Raw genomic sequence first — 15,652 nt, forward strand, 5'->3', positions numbered from 1 at the left:
TTTGCGAAGAGAGGGGTCTGCACACAGCAGGAATCTGGGCCAGAGCCAGAAAGCACTAGAAAGACTGAGATGATTGTCCCAGGAGAGAGAGTCCGGGGAGGGAGTGAGGAGGTGAAAAACCCCTCAGGAAACTCAAAAAACTTTTGATTCAGCACAGCTTGCTGCCAGCCCCGTGAGGCTCAAGAAAGATAGCTTCCGCCTCAACCGGGCTCCTCCAGCAGAGCCCTTCCGTCCACGTTCCCCATCCCCTCCCGCCTCCAGCCTCCCACCGTCCCCCATTGCAGCTTCCCGCCCCGCTCCAGCTCCAGCTCCAGCTCCAGCTCCAGCCGGGCTCGGCTGCCAGTGCGCACGCGCCGCCCCGCTCCCCTGCCCTGCAGGTTTCCACGTTTCACTTCCTCACCTTTTTTTTTCTCCTCAGCCTCGCTGCAGCGCTCCGATTGGCCAGCCCGCCTGCGGGTCCTGGCCAATCAGCGCCGCCCTCTCGCCCCCGTGTTACTGGGTAGAACAAAACAAAAACAAACAGAGCGAGAGCGGAGCCGCAGACGCTCCGAGGGAGGCGGCGGCGGCGGCGGCGGCGGAGCTGAGGAGAGGAGCTGAGGAGCCGAGTCGGAACCGGCGAACCCGGCACCTGGACGGGGCGGACCGAGGCGGCTGCGACCCAAGGGGGGTCAGTACCGGCAGTACCGACCCTCTCAGCCCGTCGCGGGGCCTGGCGCCGCTCTCCCGGGAGCGCGAGTTCTCCTCAGAGGCTGCGCACGTTGGGCGGGGGAGGGGGCGTGGAGGCTCCGGGACGCCTGGCGGGGTCCGGGGGCCGCAATGCCCGGTTGGCGCTCGGGGATCCTCACAGACCCCCCATGCCAACGCCCGGGCGTGGGAGGGCTGGGGGCAGCGGCCCCCGTTCCCCGCCCCCTCCCGCGCACCCGGATCCCGGTGGAGTGGGGGCGCCCCCAGCTTTCGGGGGGCCCCGCTGCGGCTGCGTCTTTCCTGTGTAATTTCGGGAGCGGGCGTTTTGACTGGAAACCCTGCGAGGAAGGCGCGCCTCGAACCCCGGACACGCCCGGGCAGGCAGGTCGGCGGCCTCGCGGGGAAGCCCCCTCAGGGAGTGGGGTGTCTGTCGGGCTCCCCTTCTTCCCCCTGGGCTTGATCTGCCTCTCGCTCCGCCCGGGAAACAAAGACGCGGGGCCCCTGTCAGTGTGCAATGCCGCCCAACGGGGCTCGCTTGCTTCTAGGGTTTGCTTCCACCCCCTTTGCAAAAGCTTGCTTTCTCATCTTTCTCATTGTACACGGAGCCTCGGCGGGGGTCCCCCCCAGATCCTTCGTGTGACACCCCCCCCCCCCGCCGGGTGTGGAGGGGTTCCCGAGGCGAGGAAGGCGAGGTACACAATGTGGCAGCCTGGAGTGGGAGGAAATGAAGTTTCTGGCCCGCGTTGACTTTTATCTGCTTTGCTCTGCTCTTAGGATCCCCTCCTGGGCCTGCTAGTGAAACCCCACCTTCTCTGCTTTTAAAACGGGAGGCCCCCCTGCAGATGTATGTATGCCCCGTAAAGAGACTTGATTCCGGCAGAGACTTCAGCCTGCTTTCCAGATCCATTTATTAAATCCCTTCCTCTTGCAGCAGACAGCTTTGCATTCTAGTTGATTGGTTTTTCTTTTTTCTTTTTCTTTTCTGGTGTCATAGGAAAAAACAATTGCTCCGAATGCCAAACAGCTAAAGGGCTCTTTGGATGTTTCTCTGTAGTGCCCACTTTGCATCGTTTTGCATTTGAGCTCATTTTCAGTTTCCTCTAATGAGCTGCGATGGGATGGTCGTTCTGGACATGCAGACTAGTCATCTTTTAGTGAACGCAAGTCCTAAGCATGATCCCCACTTCCCCCAACGTTGAAGTGGTTGGTAAAGTCTATTTCAGGAAATAAAATTTGTGGAGGAAATTAGGAGGGGGACGGGAGATGAGATGAGGCGCTCTCTTTTGTGGCATGTCTTGGTGATTTGACTCTTATGATTGTATATTTCCTATGGACAAATGGACAAATGAACAAATGAAAACAATGCTTGACTTTAAGTTATATATATCAATAATCTTGGGTATCTTCTCAGTACTAGTTTCAAACAACTATTTAGTATTTGAAAAGCAATATTTATAATTTTGATGCACAATAAAACGTATGTTTTGGCAAGCTAGCTTCTCAGCTCTTACAAAATCCTTCTGTGAAATATTTATAACTTGCCATAGTACTTCATTTAGATAGGAGCTCTACTGCTGGTTCTCCAAATGAGCACTTGTTTTAGATTGCCTCCTTTTCTGAATCTATCTTTTGGTGTGCAGAGGTAAAGTGCCAACCTAAAGATTATTCTGAGACGTGCTTGAAATAGTGCACGAGTTGTTTTTTAAATTACATAGGGCTTTATAAACAGGATCATTTCCCCCTTTTATTAGCCAGGTGCTACGGCGAATCTGTTCTTTGAAAATTGTATCTACATTAAGAAAAATATTTCGGGCCCGGAGAGATAGCACAGTGGTGTTTGCCTTGCAAGCAGCCAATCCAGGACCAATGGTGGTTGGTTCCTATCCCGGTGTCCCATAGGGTCCCCCGTGCCTGCCAGGAGCTATTTCTGAGCAGACAGCCAGGTGTAACCCCTGAGTACCGCTGGGTGTGACCCCCCAAAAAATATTTCAAATGTTATTCTAGCTTGAAACATTATTGCTTTACTATAACATGGAATTCACTATTGAAGTGACATTTTCAGTGAAGGAAGACACTGTCTTTAAACTAATTTTGTTCATATATGTGTTTAGATCTCAGTATATTTTTAAGCTTCTCCTGAAATCCTAACAAATTATTTGGAACGTATTTATATAGAACGACATGCATGTTTATTGTAAACAAATAGCATTTGAAAGTGAATTGGAATACAACCTCATTTATTTAACCTCTGAAGCAATATGATATCACAGTATCTTGAGGAATATTTCATTAAATAATTTTTTCATAAGTTATACTTTATTCCAAAATAATTACATACACTTACAATGTATTAAATATATATCGGAGGAAATAAAAATCAGTTTTCACCATTGAGTCCTTAGGAAGCATCATATATCCTAATTTGAACATTTTATATCTTAAAAGAACATATACTGCTAATGAAATGGTTATAAGTAACAGAAAGGATCTATAGCTAACCTGTATGACCTAATCAGATATTTAGGTAGTTTAAAACAAAGTTTCTTAATCGTTTTCCCATTGTGCCACCCTTTTGGACCTTCTTTTTTGTGGTCCCCCTCTCACCTTGGGCCTGGATTCTGCCCCAGTAGATTTTTACCTCTGTCCCCTTTGGAATATTCTGACCATGCTTGCAACTGCTCTAAAGTCCCATTTGGAAAATATTTACAGACGGATTCTGAAATACTTGGTTATATGTTCTGGTAATAGTTTTCTGGTAATAACAGTATTTTCATAGTTTTATTAAAACTACTGGATTTTTATCACTAAGTCAATAGTCAAGAAACTGATTTAATCAGAATTTTCCAGCATTACTAATTTTGGTCATTTTAAAGCGAAGTTATAAAAAATTGAGATACATTTCTTTTCTTACATGTAAGAATGTAAAATGATTTTCTTCAAGTTATAAATAAACTTGCTAGAGAAAATAACAATTTTCCAGTTTCAAGTTTTATTGTAGTAATTCTATATACCTAGCTGATAGGATTGAAAATATGTCTTCAGTGGGACCGGTGAGGTGGCGCTAGAGGTAAGGTGTTTGCCTTACAAGCGCTAGCCAAAGAAGCATCGCAGTTCGATCCCCGGCATCCCATATGGTCCCCCCAAGCTAGGGGCAATTTCTGAGTGCTTAGCCCTTAGAGTAACCCCTGAGCACCAAACGGGTGTGGCCCGAAAAACCAAAAAAAAAAAAAAAAAAAAAAAAAAGAAAATATGATACTCTTAGTTAAGGTAAACTGTGTTTTTTTTTTTTTTCTTTATAACTTTGGTAGGAATCTATCCAAGATTTATGTCAGATAATCATGAGGCCTGCTATTCCTGAATGTTGGAGTACTTCTGTATTCTTTTAACTTGAAATAATGGTATAGAAAGTACATTTTTTAAAAATTTCAAGTTGAAAGAAGGTATGCTTTGGTACATATAAATGAAAGAACTTTCTTTGGACACAAACTTATCAAGAAAAATGAGAAAAATGCTAATTAGGATAAGCTGTCTTTGTGCTCCCTTCATTGTGTTATTAAGTGAATTTATTTACCTTAATTATGTCAGCTTGAAAAATACTGAAACAGTTTTGTTTTCTTTTTCTTTTTTTTTTTTTAAGAAATAGATCCTGAAGGAATACTTCCAATTTTGGTAATTTAATCAGTGCAAGTGAAATTAAGGAACAATGGATATAGAAAATGAGCAGATACTGAATGTAAACCCCACAGGTAAGTATTTCTTAAAGAAATACTTTTATTTAACCTTGATTGTTTCCTCATCACATTTCAGGCCATACCAGGATTTACAAAAATTATTAAGTATTATTTTATTTATTTATTTAATGTTATTAATATGTTATTAAATGTGTTGCCATTTTAATGTACAAAACATTGTTCTTAGGAGCAGAGATGTGACTCAATTAAGAGAGCACTTGTCTTGCATGTTTAAGGTTCTATCCCCAGTGCTAGTGTGACTCCTGCACTTACCATCTTGGGGAATGGCCTCCATGATAGTGATCAAAGGGAAAAAATCTTAGCTATAATAGAATAGGTCATTAAAAAATAAGATTTGTGACTTTTAGGAAAATTCTTTTTTTGGGCCACATCCAGCAATGCTCAGGCATTACTTCTGGCTTTGCACTCAGAAATCTATGCTTGGCGATGCTTGGAGGACTATATGGGATGCTGGAGATTGAACCCTGTAAAGTCACATGTGAGGAAAGTACCCTACCCACTGTGCTACCTCTCTGGCCCAAAATATATTAATTATATTTTAATTTTAGTACTTTTTAAATGACTAATTCACTATTGTTTATCAGTTTTCTTTAATCTGAAAAGACAGTTGGAAGTTGAAACTGTCATAGTAACAAACCTGATTTACAGGGACCGGAGAGATAGCATTGAGGTAGGGTGTTTGCCTTGCATGCAGAAGGATGGTGGTTCAAATCCCGGCATCCCATATGGTCCCCCGAGTCTGCCAGGAGTGATTTCTGAGCGTAAGGCCAGGAGTAATTGTGAGCGCTGCCGGGTGTGATCTAAAAAACAAAAACAAAATAAAACAAAAAACCAAATACAAAATGTTAGAAAAGTCTATTTGGAAAAATTACCACAAAAATGATGATTATTTCTGTGCTGTTTTACACGATAGCTAAATAAGTACTTGTATTTTAGGATTATAAATGGGCCTTATATCTGCTTCATAGAGGTAGCGCCATACCTGTGTTACTCTAGGGACCAGTGTGGTACTGAGATTTGAACCAGGGTCACAGAAGCAGTTACGCACTGGACAAACACCTTAACCTTTAAACTGTCTCTCTGTCTCCTGCTATACATTTTTAAATTTGTTTTTGGGCCACACATAGTGGCGTTTAGTGCTTACTCCTGAGTCTCTATTTAGGGTTATTCCTGGTAGTGCTCTGGATTTATGTCATACGCCTGTTAGTGTATGGAGTTCTGGGGATGGAACCCGGGTTACTGTACTATTGCTGACTTGTGCTTTTCCTTTCCCTTGTTTATTTTCCATTTTTTTGTTTTGTATTTTCCTGGTGGTGCTAAGGATTTCCTCCTGGCTCTGCACTCGGCTCACTCTTGCCAGGACTTTGGGGGGAACCATATGTGGTGCTGGGGGTGATCCTGGTTTGCTCTGTGTAAGGCAAGTTCCCTACCAATGTGCTCTCTCCAACCCCTTTTATTGCTTAATATAATACTTATATTGCTTAATATAACCGAAAGGAAATTTAAAATTATATAAATGGTTAAATTGTAATTTTAGTACACAGTATGATTCTAAATTTTATACTGTTTTCTGACTTCTAACCTGTTCTATTTGCTCCTAATCAGTAATGCTTTAAAATACTTAACTGTCCTTCAGTAGGTGAATGAGCCTAAAAGACAAATTCTGCTTGTAATAAAATCTTCCTGTAGCAAATAGTTCATGTCAAATAGTATTGCTGCACTGACTCTAGCTTGTAATCGACTCTGTTATTTTGGTGAGGTAGGTTATTTGCTCTGATCTTCAATCTTATGTATAAAAATGGGTGTAAATTCCCTTTAAATTTATTGTTAGGTTTAAGACCATCTATGTGTTAAACATTTATACAAAAGAAAATGTGCTGACATAATTTTTCCACTCGGTGGATGCCAGTAATAGAAAATGTGATTGTCTAAAACTTGGGTAATAGAAATTCAGTTTCTTACTATTTTAATGTCACAGAATTTGGAAAAGGGAAAAGAGAGCACAGTTGAAATGATTTTGAAGTCACCACATTCTGTACTCAGGTTTTAAAAGTTTTCAACATTAGTTTTCTTGGTCAGATTATATTTGTTATGACACCCTAAATTTAGATGAGAATAAATAGCAAAATAAAAAATAGTAAGTTATAAACATTTGCAAGCTTTAGGCCTAAGAATTAAATTTTTTTTGAATGTTAATCTCTTAGTTTTTTTAGATTTATAAGATTTGATGTATAAAAGTATATATGTGCTGCTGCAAAGAATTATATTTTTGAAATTTGTTATAATAGTTGAAGGAAATCAAGTGGAAAATATGATTAACTTGAATTTTATTTCAAGGGTAGCTAAAGCATTTTATTATATTTACTTTTTATTATATTTCTAAGTTACTTATCTTTTGAATAAATTTGGTGGTTTGTCTTAATTATAGAATACAAAAGCAGTATGTTATAGATACCGTATTTTCCAGCGTATAAGACAACTTTTGAAACAAGAAAAAGTCAACCGAAAATCGGGGGTTGTCTTATATGCCGAGTAAATCCTGAAAAACGTTTCGATATGCTGCTAAACAAAAATCGTCTGGATATTGCCACAAATCGAATTTTCCAACTCAATCCTGCACCAGTCACTGCAAGGCTGCTTGGACTGCCTCTAACACAGCCAATCCAATCAGTCTTTTTATGCATGCAAATTACACAATGTTCTGTACTGGAATCTACAGTGTAAAAAGCCTGCTCAGATTGGCCAGAGTCAAAGAGGAAGTCTATTGTAGTATAACCTTTGAACCTTTGCTTGTTGTGATTGGCTCACTGTGGAACATACAGTTGCAGCACAGGAACATTCTGTCTTATACAGTGAATATAGGCCTAAGCGTATGTTTTAACTGTAAAATTAGGGGGTTGTCTTATACACCCGATTGTCTTATATGCTGGAAAATATGGTAGATGTTTTTGGGTTTTTTTTGTAGATGTTTAAAGTTTTAACTACCTACTCTTGAAATTCCTTCTGTTTTTCTAATCTTGGATCTTCTTTCCTCTTAATCTTTATTTTTCTCCTCTTTATATTTATACCCTTATTTACCCTGTCTTTATCTGCCACCACTCCACTCTAGGTTTGTATTTTCTCTAGTTACAGTCATCTGAAATTCAAGTATGGGTTTGATATTGGTCATAATCTTTTAAAATATACACCTTTCTTTGAAATATTTTCGATTTGTAACACGGTAAATAAGAGTTTTACAATGCCTATAGATCATATATCTGAAGTGCTAGCATTGAACATGGTGTCTAGTAAGTAACCATAAGTGATAATGACAGTAGTAGTACTGCTATGACCACTACTTCTATTAGTAGTCCTAGTAGTTTAGCTATGATTATAGTTAGGATGATGTCCTAAAAACAGTTTCCTAACTCCAGTATCCTTTTTTTCTTTTTCTTTTTTCTTTTTGGGTCACATCTGGCAGCACTCAGGGGTTACTCCTGGCTCTGCACTCAGAAATCTCTAATGCAGGCTTTGGGGACCATATGGGATGCTGGGGATCGAACCCGGGTCTGTCCAGGTCTGCCACGTGCAAGGCAAATGCCCTACCCTCGTGCTATTGCTCCAGCCCCTCCAGTTTCTTTTTCTAGTCTAAATGTTTTTAAGATGTTTCACTATTCTTTAAACTCTTAAAAAACACCTTTTCTTTAAAAGTGCATTATTTCTGCCAGTTACTAGTTTGTGATTGAATTGGTATAATATTTTTTAGTTGATCTAGTTAGATATATTCCATATTCCTCTTTCAAATGAATCCCCTATGATATCAAGTCTAAGTAAATTCAATTATAGTGATACAAGTAGGAACAAAATCGTGAAGGGCCATAAATTATAAGGTAATCAGTTTACATTTAAGTTTCATCTAGTAGGTATATCTTTAAAAGCCTTCCAGTGGGGCACAATTTTGAAAAGAACCACAATATGGAGAATGTATTAAGAGTGAAGGCAGGGAGGCTATTTGTGAGATTGATGACTACTACAGTGTTTGTTTCCTTTATACTTTTGTTAAGAATTGTAAAGGCTTAACTTTTTTATAGGTTGATTTAAAATTTAAAAAATTTGAATGCGTTTCAAACATTTTAAGATTTATGTAATAAGATTTGTCATATGATAATGAATTACATTGGAGATTAAAATATTGAACAACATTGCTTCTATTTGAGTTAGCCATAATGAACAAAACACTGTCCTAGTGCCATCTAGTTATTAGTTTTATTAGTTTTTAGACAGATTTTTGAAATTTCTAGAAAAATTCTAGGAAAACTAAGTTTTTCCAAAGATCTGGATGGGTACTTGATCTGATAATATAAGGATGCTTGCTAGGTGCTGAGGATAGATGGACCTGGTTGTTTCTTAGTGTTGTTCTTTTTTTTTTTTTTTTTTTTTTTTTAATACACACCCAGCTGACTCTTTGCTCAGAAATCGCCCCTGACAGGCTCAGGGGACCATATGGGATGCTGGGAATTGAACCAGGGTCCATCCCAGGTTGGCCACATTCAAGGCAAATGCCTTACTACTGTGCTATTGCTCCAACCCCTTAAGTGTTGTTCTTTTATTACACTTTTGTTAGGCATTGGTGAGAAAAGAAATCCAACTAATGCAGAATAAAATGATTTGATTTAGTATCTGCTTTCTTGGTATAATGTTTTGCTTGAAGTCCTGATTTCCAGGCATCTTAACAGCAATATTGAGAACCATGATGTCTCTTTTAGTTGAAGGAGCAGGGCTGCTGTTAAATAAAAAAAGAAATATATCTGATGATGTAGCAAATGAATGTGAGCATTAGTCTTACTGAGACTAGAGTTGTTGGGAAATTTTTCATGGAAGAAGACTTAAATTACATATGCAGTGGGAACTTGATACCTGAAGGTCAGTGAGGATTGGCAATTGGGGACTGCAAATGCATTGCTGTCATTTAGGGAATAATGTAAAAGATCTTTATCTTATTGAGGATAAAGCAGTTTTCTAGGATGGCCACTAATAGGAATTATAGGGGGAGTGATTAAGTGATATCTTTTTACTACCTTTGTTGTTATTACTGAGGATGACACATAGTATATTGGTTGTGGAGCTCACACACTTAGCCTTGGTGCTTGCCACTGGTAATAACTGTTTTATTGTGATACTTGTGTTGGTTCTGATTTGGGGCCCACTAGAGCCACACTGGATCACAGTGTTTACATTTAATTTTTTATTTGTGCTCCTTAGCCACACCTAGCTTTAGAGGACCAGAGATCAGTACTCTTCATTGCTGTCCTGGATCCTAAACAGCAGAGCTGTTGAACTCCTTGCAGTTGGGCAGCACCAGTGTTTGAACTTGTGGTCCTCATGCCTGAGAAACAAGCCCTGTTTTTTTTTTTTTTTTTTTTTTTTGCTACTGAACTATTCCCTTCAGACTCTATAAAGTTTATCTTGCAATGATTAAAACATCAATAATGACAGTTGATTATATGCTAAAAGCCTTTTAAACTTTTTGGACCAGTAATACATTTTTCCTAAATGTCTGTGTTTGATTTTGAGATGTTTGTCAAGTTATTTAAATACAACTTCAGTTTTCTTATCTGTATAAAAGACTTAATAATTATCAGACTTATGGTGAAATCACAAAATGCCCAGTGATGTCTGATGGAGTAAACATCCTATAAATACTAGTTTATATCTCTTCTTTTGAGATTTTTTTTCTTCCAATCTTCAATGGGTTAACTCTTCTTTTAGCTCATGAGAACTTAATGCTTTAGGAGCCAGAGCAATAGCACAGTGGATATGACAGTTGCCTTGCATACAGCAGACCCAGGTTTGATCCCTGACATTCTATGTTTCCCCAGCGTGCCAGTAGTGGTTTCTGAGTGCAGAGCTAGAAGTAACCCCTGAACACTGCCAAGTGTGGCTCAAAAGTTAAAACAAAACAAACAATGCTTTAATTTGATTTTTAAGATAATAGGAAAAATAATTCTGTTTGTCCTGTGGTCAATCTAGTAAGACTATATTTGGTCTAGCCAGTGGTCCTCAAACTATGGCCCGTGGGCCACATATTGTATTTGTATCTGCTTTGTTTCTTCATTGCAAAATAAGATATATGCAGTGTTCATAAGAATTCGTTCATAAGTTTTGTTTTTACTATAGTCAGACCCTCCAATGGTCTGAGGGACAGTGAACTGGCCCCCTGTTTAAAAAGTTTGAGGACCCCTGGACGATTAAAATACTTAAAATTTTCTTTATTTTCCTCTTTAAGATCCTGATAATTTAAGTGACTCTCTCTTTTCTGGTGATGAAGAAAATGCTGGAACCGAAGAAATAAAGAATGAGATAAATGGAAATTGGATTTCAGTAACCTCCATTAATGAAGCTAGAATTAATGCCAAAGCAAAAAGGCGACTGAGGAAAAACTCATCTCGGGACTCCGGCAGAGGCGATTCTGTCAGTGACAATGGAAGTGAAGTCCTTAGAAGTGGAGTAACTGTGCCAACCAGTCCCAAGGGAAGGTTACTAGATAGACGATCCAGATCTGGGAAAGGAAGGGGACTACCAAAGAAAGGTTTGTATATTTCATGACCAAAGAAACAAGTGGACTGACCCAGGACGGACCTCTCTGTTTGGTCCCCTGGCGTCCCATATGGTCCCCTAAGCCAGAAGTGATTTCTGAATGCCACCGGGTGTGGATACCCTCCCCCCCCCCAAAAAAAGGGGAAAGAAACAAGTGGGGAAAAGTATAATAGTCTATTTCTTGTACTACAATTTTGCTGTAGTAGGAACAAGAAATTTAAAAGATAATAGTAAAAGGTATTATGACTTGTGTATATATTATTACGTGGTATGTGTATATGAACCATCTCATTTTTAAGATGAGCATTTTTGAGTAATATAGTTGTATTTTTTTGTGTGTGGGGTGGGAGGGATGCTGGCAGTGCTTACTAGGGGTTGCTTCTGACTTTGCACTTGGAGATCATTCCTGGTGGTGCTCTGGGGAACAAGAGTTCTGGGTTCTGGGGATCAAGCCCAAATTGTTCATATGCAAGGCAAGTGCTTTGTATCGCTCTGACACTGAGTAATTTTTGTTCGATTTTTTGTTTGTTTTTGGATCACACCTGATGGTTCTCAGAAATCACTCCTGGCAGGCTTGGAGGACCATACGGGATTCCCAGGTTTGAATCTGGATCAGCCGTGTCCAAGGCAAACACCCTACCTGCTTTGCTTTCACTTCAGCCCCAATTTAGTTTTTGAATTGAACTTTTATCTTTTACTTCTAGTTGTTATTTATCACTTCTATTAAACATTCTATTAAACACTTCTAGTTGTTAATCTTTCACTTCTTAGTTGTTGTTGAAAGTCCACCTGGAAGTTCTGGGGGCCCAGGGGTGCTGAGGGTACACAGTTTATACTCAGCAGTGCTGGTAGCATGTTCCAGGGAATCATCTACAAGTAGCGATAGAAAAATCATAATTCATAAAACATCATTATCTTCCTTTACCTATTTATTAAACATTTTGCCCCCCCCCCTTTTTTTTTGGCTATCCAATGGTACTCAGGATTTACTGCTGACTTTGTGCTCAGGGGTCACTCCTGGAGTGATAAGGGATACTATATTTGTTGTCAGGGATAGAACTCGGCTCACTGCAATGCAAGACAGGTGCCCTACCCACTGTCCTATTGCGCTGTCCTCTGGAAAACAATGTTGTATATACTTCTGAATCCCTTTCCTTGTCTAATTGATCCTGGTAGGATTAGTCTCAAAGTTATAACTAACTCACCTGAAAACTATAACTAGAAATTATGTTTTTGCTATTTGACATCTGGACATGTTGAATCATTTCATATTTCATTTGAAAGTAAAATTAGGCACTGTGAATTTACTTTTATCTCATTTTTAAACATTTCAGGTGGTGCAGGAGGCAAAGGTGTTTGGGGTACACCAGGACAGGTATATGATGTGGAGGAAGTGGACGTGAAAGATCCTAACTATGATGATGATCAGGTATGTGTTTTACTTTTTTTTTTTTTTTGGGGGGGGGGGGCAAATTTGTTGATGTCCTGTTCTTACAACTAGCTCTGCACTTAGGGATCACTCCTGGCGGAGCTTGGGTTGGGGGAGAACCATTAGTGGTACTGAAAATTGAACCTGGGTGGGATGCATGTAAGCAAGTGTCTTGGCTGCTTACTATGTCTCTCCTTTCCGTGTTTTTACATTTTAAAAATCTAATGATATAGTAAAGCTTTTGCATCTACAAGATCTGAGTTTGATTTCTGGCACATCATGATCCTCAGCACTGTTCTGGGACTTGAGGCTATTCCTAGCAGTAGTCTGCCTGGCAGTGAGGGTGTGATTGTACTGGGTGCCATTAGGGTCATTTTCTTCTGGTGCTATCGAGAGCATGCAGAGCCAGAGCTTGAGTTTAGGGCCTTAAGCATGCAAGGTAATGCTCATTCTGATTATCTTTCTGACTTTATTACTTTTATTGTGTATTTTAATACATGTCTTTATCAACTTTTAACTACCTTATATCCTTGCGTATAAGCACAAATTTTGTGCCGAAAAACCCGAACTCAGCTTATACTCGGGTCACACAGGTTATTTGATTAATCAAATGCACGTAGTCTCCAGTCATCTCTTGCTGTCTGCTGGAGGGGGTGGTGCTTCTGCTCAGTGCACAAGTCGAGTCTGAGCTGAAGAGGTAGGTGGCTGAACTGAACTGTGTGCCACTGAACTATTTAACCCACTATATTCTGCGCCTTTTATGAGACTGGCAGCAGTGGTGATGATATCTGTGAACTCAGTGATGATGACAGTGTCTATGCAGATATCTTCACATCAGATACAGCTGAAGCTCTGTTTGAACATACAGATGACGAGGAGGAGGAGGAATCCAGTTTTGAAGGATTTTAAACCTTTGTGATTTAGCTTGATTACCTGTTAAACTATGGTTTTCTGCACTTTATTTTAATAAAGTTATTGTTAGTTTACAGTTTTTCTTTATCAATAACTATTGAAAAACATTTAACCTATTGATTCCTCAATTATTGTAATTGTTTTGGGTATATATTTTTATTTTTGAAATTTACCAGTGGTTACTGCATTTTCCACCTCGGCTTATACTCTAGTTACTAAGTTTTCCCAGTTTTTAGGGTAAAATTGAGGGGGTTGTCTTATACTCTGGTCGTCTAATACTCAATGCGGTAATAGGAATATTTTTAAGAGTACATGAAATAGTATACATTAAAACCAGTTGGATGTCATGTACTATAGGATATCAGTAAGTGTTCTTTTTTAATATATAGTATTTCAAACATGTTGTTGAAAGAAGGCAAGTTGTATATTAACATTTTGGGTCTTTTTGCAGAGGAGGAATATATTAATGAATATTTAGATCTTTCTGAAGTTTTAGTCAAATAATGTTTTTTAGTAAGATCTTTATCTTTTTAAAAATCACCTCAACATTAATTTTGTTTTTACAAATTTTTTGAAATCTTGAAAGTTTTGGTTCCTGCTTCATTTTTGAAAAAGTCACTTTATTGAAAATATTAAGTATGGCAGAAAATCACCTGATTGTTTTCTGTTCATTGAAAGATGGTTTTGTGATAGAGATGAAAATGGAATAAGATATGAGGATATTGGGGGTAAATTACGCTTGCTGCTAATAGTTCTAATCTGTATGTTGCTTTATTTAGATTTTTCAAAAGAGCAGTGACATAGATTCTATTTTTATATGTGATCAAAGTATATATATAGTCATGATCTCACCCCAACAAGGATTACTAACCACTTGTAAAACAAATTATAGAGCAGCTTCAATTTATGTGACTATTTGCTCATTAAATGTATAACTTTCCTTTCCCTTCCTAGGAGAACTGTGTTTATGAAACTGTAGTTTTGCCTTTGGATGAAAGGGCATTTGAGAAGACCTTAACACCAATCATACAGGAATATTTTGAGCATGGAGATACTAATGAAGTTGCGGTAGGTTTAAAGTTGCTAATATGGTTTGCTTCATATAGGAAAGAAAACTCAAAAGCATTATTAAAAGCCTTCATAGAAGGATCTTGGATAGATTAAGCCTTTTGTGTAGTTGATTTTGACTAATAAAAATGGATCAAAATGCTAGTGTAAAGTTTGGTAGCTTCAAATTTGATTTGAATATACACATTATTTAGGATATGTATTTTGGAGGTGTTTGTAGTAATGGGTCATTCTTACATGATTGAGCTCACTTGAAGGAAATAAGTTAATGAATTACTAAACTCAGAATATGAAAAATTCTGTTATATGGAATGATTTAGGTTCTCTTAGGCAAGGTCTGTTGGAAACCTCTTACCTTGGAAATGCAGCACAAAACAAATGATTTACTCTGTTAATTAAGCGCTGTTATGCTCAGAGTATTATGGAAGCATAAAATGGAGATGATTTCTGAACCACTTAAGATGTTTGGGTGTTAGTGTAAGATGATTGAAGTGAATTTTAGATATGATGGGTATCTTGCTTTAAGGCAATGAGTTATTTGTTGAAGTAGATTTCATGAAGATTATAAAATGGGTTAGAAAAAAAAAACACTGAAAATAGTTCTGGCACCCTGTTGCATATATGTCATTATTTAAATATTTTGAAAAAAACTTGCAACAAAGAGGAAATTATAGGGAGTGGAGAGCAAATATTTAAAAGTTAAGGTGCTTTTCTAGTGTATATCTATGACTGCAACCCTTATTTGAATTCTAGCACTGCATACAGTCCCCCCAAGCACTGCCAGGCATGGCTTCTGAGCATCACTAGGTGCGTACCTCCTCCCTCATATTTCACGCAAAGAAGGGAAAGGATGCTGAATTCAGTTAGGATTTAGTCCCTGAGCACTGCTGGGTGTGACCTAAAAACCAAAAAAAAAAATTTTTTTTTAGTCCTTAGGGTTATACGTCAATATTCCACTTCCAGTTTGGTTACTCCAGCTCTATCTCCTCTCAGCATTCTCTTTTTGGGTTTTGGATATGATGAATATTATAAAGCTGTTTCACTAAAGGGTTGGTTTGTATATTAAAATCATAAAAATAGATAACAAAACAACACCCATTGCATTGAATGATAAAAAATAGATACTGCTATTTTTAGTAGGGAATTAAAAAGTCTATACCAGAATTTACAACAATAATTTTACTTTGGAATAAGGAACTGAAACATTTTAAATATAACAGGAAAAACAAAA

General features: G+C 38.7%; 1 protein-coding gene across 1 annotated transcript in view; it reads left to right on the forward strand.

Annotated features, from left to right (window-relative positions):
* The first annotated feature begins 597 nt into the window (after positions 1–597).
* The window catches only part of PDCD4 (programmed cell death 4), a 29,724-nt gene continuing 14,669 nt past the window's right edge, over positions 598–15,652 (forward strand). The window contains exons 1-5 of the mRNA XM_049790583.1: positions 598–667; positions 4,322–4,430; positions 10,702–11,004; positions 12,347–12,441; positions 14,308–14,421. Coding sequence (XP_049646540.1) covers positions 4,388–4,430; positions 10,702–11,004; positions 12,347–12,441; positions 14,308–14,421 — 555 coding nt within the window. The 5' untranslated portion in view covers positions 598–667; positions 4,322–4,387. The remainder of the gene's footprint in view (positions 668–4,321; positions 4,431–10,701; positions 11,005–12,346; positions 12,442–14,307; positions 14,422–15,652) is intronic.

This window comes from Suncus etruscus, chromosome 17 (assembly GCF_024139225.1).
Source record: "Suncus etruscus isolate mSunEtr1 chromosome 17, mSunEtr1.pri.cur, whole genome shotgun sequence".
In the NCBI taxonomy this organism is placed as follows: Eukaryota; Metazoa; Chordata; class Mammalia; order Eulipotyphla; family Soricidae; genus Suncus; species Suncus etruscus.